The sequence below is a fragment of the Athene cunicularia genome (genome assembly GCF_003259725.1).
Source record: "Athene cunicularia isolate RWA chromosome 3 unlocalized genomic scaffold, athCun1 chr3_part1, whole genome shotgun sequence".
In the NCBI taxonomy this organism is placed as follows: Eukaryota; Metazoa; Chordata; class Aves; order Strigiformes; family Strigidae; genus Athene; species Athene cunicularia.
The window spans coordinates 28,853,713-28,859,933 of record NW_020799097.1 but is presented as its reverse complement, the minus strand read 5'-3'; the positions used below and the strand labels follow the sequence as shown (position 1 = coordinate 28,859,933).

Sequence of the window (6,221 nt, the reverse complement as noted above, 5' to 3'; positions counted from 1 at the left end):
GGGGGGGGGGGGAAGAAAAAGTGTACCTGAGGCAAAAAGGACATGTTCATTGTAATGAGAATTTTTAAAATTGTAACATCAGTAATTACTTGTTAATTCCACAAAGACTATTCTAGATAATGAAGTTCTTCACCCTCCCTTCTCAGTATCTATCCATGGTGTATGCATTTATGTGAAAGGGTAGAACTTAATCCTTTGTGCTAAAATAATACTGATCTTAAGAGCATAAAAAGTATTTCACTTAATTACTGCAGAGATATAAAACATGCCTGCTGTTTTTCTCCAGCAGAGGTCTCCCTTGTTTGACTACATCAAAACTTTGTTTTAACCATTAGCAACAGGTGACAGTCTGCCCACAACTACCTAGAAAGTCTAAGAACTGCTTTGCTTTAACTATATCTTTCTGGCTTATATACCCCTAAATGAGATTTTAAAATTTTATTAGACAAAGGTTTTGGCCCCAGTAAAGTGAATTTCCATGACTATATTTTTCATGAATTTTTAATCTCAAAATTAAACTGAGTTCTTCCTATGTCAGTGCAAAAATTCTATTCCTTCTGAAAAAGCTGTTATATTCTACTTCAGTAAGCAATAAAACCAAAATAAATCAAGTTCTAGTTTAATGTTCTTAAATGATGTATGATGGTATCTACACTTCTCATTTGACTGCTGGCTTATTATGTAAGTAAAAAACTTAAATAAAAATAGTAGTGATTGATTCTTGTATTTTCCTTTTTTCACTTTACTCTCCTTGTACAGAAATTCTCCAAATACAAGTCTTCAGTGGGTACCTATCAGAAACAAGTAACTATTTCTGATTATTTTTTTTCCTGTCTTTCCATAAAGCAGACACGGAGCAGACAATAAGCACACTAAAACTAGGTGACATGCATTAGTTCCCACATAGCCATAATTAGTACGTGGCAATGAATGCACTGCCAAGTCAGTTACAGATGACTTGAAGATAACTAAGGGGGGGGGGGTGTGTGGTAATGGAACTATCCCAGGACATTTTCATAAGCATCTGCAAACGTCTTTGTGAGGTTTTATCTTCTTCAGTTGCTCCGAGCCCTCAAGCAATCAGCCTGATGGAACAGAGCTTCTTCCCATCTACCCAACAGGCAGCTTGTGGAGCCCACTTGGCATGTTGAGCTAGCCCCAGATTCTTCTCTTCCAGCTTCTCTTAGAACCTTTTATGGCCATGGGATGCTGGGGAAGGGAGCACACTTAGTAGGGTTTATCCTGTTCTCTCTGGGGCTCCTGGTGTACTGCCAGTTCCTCATCAGTGCACACTGCTTTTTTGTGGTCTGAGCCATGATTCAGTGTAAAACAAGTAACAAGTAATCAGAGCACTTCCAGCTAACATGAGTGTTGGAAGGAGAGTGACTGAAGGCAGTGGAGAAGACAAAATCCTTTATTCCTGTAGTAGTGGGATTTAATCCCATTACACTAACTCAGATTCTAGGACTAAATCCTGGAAACGGTCACTGCTTGTTAATTTAAACTTTTAACAAAACTCTCCCTCAAGAGCTGTTTTACTGTGGCTCTCTAGGTTCTACATACATGAGGCAGGTAGTAAAGCACTCTGAAAACTTGGAAAATGTTTACATATTCTTTCCAAACAAATTATTTCTGGTAATTCTGGCAGAAAGCATTCCCGTCCTTTCCGTACACAGTTGCAATTTTCATTGCTCCCAGTTTATTTTTAGGGCACAAAATGATGTGAGTGTGAGACATGGATCACCAACAGACCAGGAGCAGACTACTTTTGAACAGGTCAAAAGCAAAGCTTCACAAGCAGAGCTGCTGACTTAAAACTTACTCCAAAAACCAGAAAAATGTTTCAGTGCATTTCTATGTCTAAATAACTCTGATGTAAATATTTAAACAACACAACACATGCATAATACTAGCAGATATATTCAATGGCACTACTGTTATACAGACCATGGAATTAATTTGGAGAAGACTAATTTTGATCACATCATGTTATCATGCTATAAAAGTTAAAAGTTTAAACATTGCTTCTAGTAAATAACAAACTGATGATTTATGAATCTTCTCAACTATGAGTCTAACAAACATTACTTAATAAAAATCTACCACTCCCTTTATTTGGTGCAGAATTTTTTTTTATTTTAGTCAATTTGACTATGAAACTACCTGCAAGGTATCCAAATGGAATTTCACCTTAAAATATATTCGTAATTAAAACTAACCATTTGTGTGTCGCTAAGCTGAAAAGACCTTTCTGGAAAGAAGAGGCTTTTCTACAGCCAAGTGCAAAATGCTCAAAGTGAAAAACAAACCACTGAAAAACAGAACAATGAACTAAGTTTTTCTTTATATGGTGGAATATTTTTGTTGTTTCTGACAGAGTCAACAACACGACCAGTGTATTTCAAGAAGTATAAGAGCAGGAGATTGTTTGTTTTCAGGTTTGCAATTTTTTTGGTTTTTTGTTTTTCATGAGTGGATAGATAATGATGGTAGTCATTACAAAATAGTAATGAACTGTAATTAACTGTTAAGTCCCAATGGTACAAACACCCTTCTGCCCTTCTCCCCCCTCTTCGCCCCCCAAAACTTGAAACGAGCCATGAAGTGTACAACAAATGTAGCAATCTGTAACTCAGTCTGCTATATTCATTTAGCCTAGTTTCACACCTATGAAATCAAACACACACAGTATGTGAGAAAGTTTTATCATTTTAGAATCAAAATATCCCTTAAAATATTTACATTTTACAGTAAAAAGGATAGCAAAACACAAAGTAATGTACAGGCTTAGGTATTCAAGTTTCTGAAGCAAGGAAAATGGTGGGAGAAATTAATTCACTACTATAAATCATATTTTCAAGAATTTCGGTTAAAAATGCTTTCTTATTAAAACAAGTGCAGTTTAAAGCAATAACATTCGAGCAGCTCAGCCTTCCAATTTCTGGTCACAAACTGCTTCAGATGCTTAGGAAATATCTGAAAAACTAATGAAATACACTTGAATTATTTTACTGTACTACTGAATAATTTAAAGAAAAAAAAAACAACCAAACAAAAAACAACTCTTCACACCACAAGCATATTATATTTTGTTGTAATGTGTGTGGATTCTGAGGCTTTGCTACAGTCTTTAAAAACAGTGCAATTTATAAAGAAGGTTATTGTATGAAATTCACCTTTAAAATTATTAGAGCATCTTAAAACAGAAGAGAGCACAAATTACCAAAGGCAGCAACTATACTGCAGACTTGACTAAAGCCAACTTCATCAGCTAAAGAATTTCTAAGCCTTTATTGCATATTAATAAAAGAAATCTTTAAAATTTTGAATATACAGCAATGTAAAATTTTAAAAAATATTAAACTCCTACTTCTAGCGATAGTTGGTATAATGAAAAAAAGGATGAGTATTGGTACATCAAGGGGTACCAAAACACAGACTTGTTTCTGCAAAACACCAACACTGAATAAAAAAGATGGCACAATCCTAGCAGGCTTTTTTTTTTCTTTAATACAAAGTTTTATGACATTACTCTAACAGTTTATTTAAATAGGATTTTAAAAGACTGCCTGCATCTTTTTACCTTTTGCTTTTAGTTCTGTCACTGTGGTCCCTATGTCTTTCTCTGTTCTTTTCACTTTCTCGTTCTCTATGCTTCTCTTTGCTTTTCTCCCTCTCCTTATCTTTTTCATGAGCCTGTTCTTCACTTTTAGGCTTCTCTGTCTTTTTTTCTGGATTTCTATTCTCTCTGGGGCTTTTTCCATCAGCAGACCTATCACTGTGTGGAGACCGCAATCTTTCTTTGTCTCTCTGTCCTTCCTCTCTATTCTTCCTCTCTCTCTCTTTTTCCTGGTTTCTGTCTCTGCGTCTGTTTCTTTCAGAATCTTGCTCCCAGTACTTTTCATTGTTCCACTCTTTTTCATGTCTGTCTTTCTTTTGGTGATGGGATTCACTGTAAAATCTTTGTCTATGTTGATCATTTTTTCCTCTATTGAACCCTCTATCCAAATGCTGTTCTTGTCTGCCCCAAGGATCACTGTGGCGTCTTTCTGGTCTCCTACTGTCTTTACTCTGAAAAAAATTGTCTGGCCCCAAAAATCTTGATTGTTTGTGAGCCATTGGTAGCCCTTGTGCAATGGGTCCAGCATAGTGTGGGGGCTGACCTGATAAATGAGCTACTGGTGGCCACGGCATCATTGGATTTTGAGGAAAGCCAAAGCCAGGAGGAGGAAGAAGTGGAGGTGGTAAATGAGGAGGAAATCCAAACATAGGGTTGTTTTGTGGAGGGAAGTTATGAGGTGCAGGAGCCTGAAACTGAAATCCAGGTGGATTAGATTTAGGATGCTGAAAATTCTGCTGTGGAGGTCTAACAGATGAGAAGCTGCCACTTGTAATAGGGCTTGGGACTTTGGAAATAAATTCAGAACGAGAAGAGTTTTCAGCTTCAAAATGAGATGAAGGTGCTCCTGGTCCTCTTCTAAATGAGTTCACTGTTTCAATGTTTTGCATCAGTGCATCTTCCTGTGAGTGTTTGGTATCTTCCGTCTGTGATGCAACTGTGCTATCTGCTTTTGCTGCAGTTGAATTGTACTGCGTCTCACTGGTTTGTGCATCACTTTGATACAGGTTTAAGCCTGCTTCTCCAGAAGACTGTTGTTTATTCTCTGATTCTAGTTGATCATTTCCTGAAGCATTCTGTCGGTCTTCATTTCTGCTAACATCTCCTTCCTTGTTTTCCGAAGCAGTAGTCTGCTGGTTTCGACCAGCTGCCTGTCGTGGGTCTCTTTTAAGATTAATAAATGGTGGTGATTTAGAGGTATTAGCTGTGGTACCTTCAGCAGAGCCTACATTAACATTGTTGTCATTGGGTTTTTTCCCTGCATTTGATGAGGAAGAAGAAAAGCTGGAATTCGTGATCCTTCTAATTTCCTGTGCAACATTATCCTTGTCGGGTAATTGCCGCTTTGGGTCATTTTCTTTACTTTCTTCAGTTTCTTTATTCTGTGACTGAGCAGATAAATTTGATAAAAATGCTTCTGTGGAGACATCTGGAGGTTTTCCCTTAAGACTCAGCCCTATCAAAGATCCAGCACTTCTTGCAGAACTTGAAGTCCCTACAGCTGCTGCATCCACAGTTACAGCAGCATTAGTAGATTCTTGTAGATCATCCAAAGCAGTCTTCGCTTCACTAACTTCATTAGTTACATCAGCAACGTCCATGTTTTCTTCTTTTAAGGTTGCCTGTTCATTTAATAATGGTATGTCTTCACTGGGATTAGCTTCTGACTTGCTGTGTTCATACACCTGCCCTGTTGTACCCAACAGGCTCTGAAGAATATCATCAACTGGCAACGGTTTATTTGCTAGCTCCAGAGTAGAAGGCTGATTTTCCCATCCAACCAGGACTCCAGGAAGAAATCTGAGAGGCTTCGGTGGTTCATGTTTGGTACTTTCTACCAATGGTTCAGTAACTGCTGGAACATCTTCTATATTAGATTGCTGAGGTTTATTTCTCTGCTTGTGTAGGACAGTTGTGAAAGAATTAAAGAAATCATTTTCCTCTTCTTCTTCTAGTGCCAACTCATGATGAGAGACTTCAGGTTTGTTTGGCTTGCTTTTCTTCTCTGGTGGCAAGTTACTCAAGGTACTTTCAGAAGCTTCATCCACAAAACTACTAGCAACACTTGCAACAGCAGTAATCTGCCTCTTCATTTTCTGGCGAATTATCAATCCCAGTAATAAATTTGGTCGATGTATCTCAATCCCTGTACAAAATTGTAACAGCAATTTATCATCTCCTTATGTTTTGGTTAAGGCAATCATTTCAACAAAAATAAATCCCCATACTCACATTTCTTATATCTTTCTTATATATTACTTATATCTTTCTATATATTATAGAAAGTATTCATTTTATGACATATGAAATTTTTATCATTAAACACAACAACACTTAAAATAATGAAAACATTATTTCAAACATAAAAATTATTATTTTAAACACTGCAAATTAAAATTGCCTTAAGTACTATATCACCCACTATAACTTCCAAGTACAGAATATGGGACAGTTCAGACATCTAGTCACATAAGAAAAAGCACAGAAGTTAAACACCATTGAGTCTAACACAGCTACAGTCTGGTAACAGTGGTAGCAAAGCTCAAGAGGGGGAAAAAAAAAAAAAGTTAACAGCACACTTGCAACCACAGTCTCCTTATCA

General features: G+C 36.9%; 1 protein-coding gene across 8 annotated transcripts in view; it reads right to left on the bottom strand.

Annotated features, from left to right (window-relative positions):
- Positions 1-2,689: 2,689 nt before the first annotated feature.
- The window catches only part of PHF3 (PHD finger protein 3), a 41,567-nt gene continuing 38,035 nt past the window's right edge, over positions 2,690-6,221 (bottom strand). For all 8 annotated transcript variants that reach the window (XM_026844413.1, XM_026844417.1, XM_026844416.1 and 5 more), the window contains one exon: positions 2,690-5,765. In XM_026844413.1, the coding sequence (XP_026700214.1) occupies positions 3,580-5,765 (2,186 nt within the window). In that variant the 3' untranslated portion in view covers positions 2,690-3,579. The remainder of the gene's footprint in view (positions 5,766-6,221) is intronic.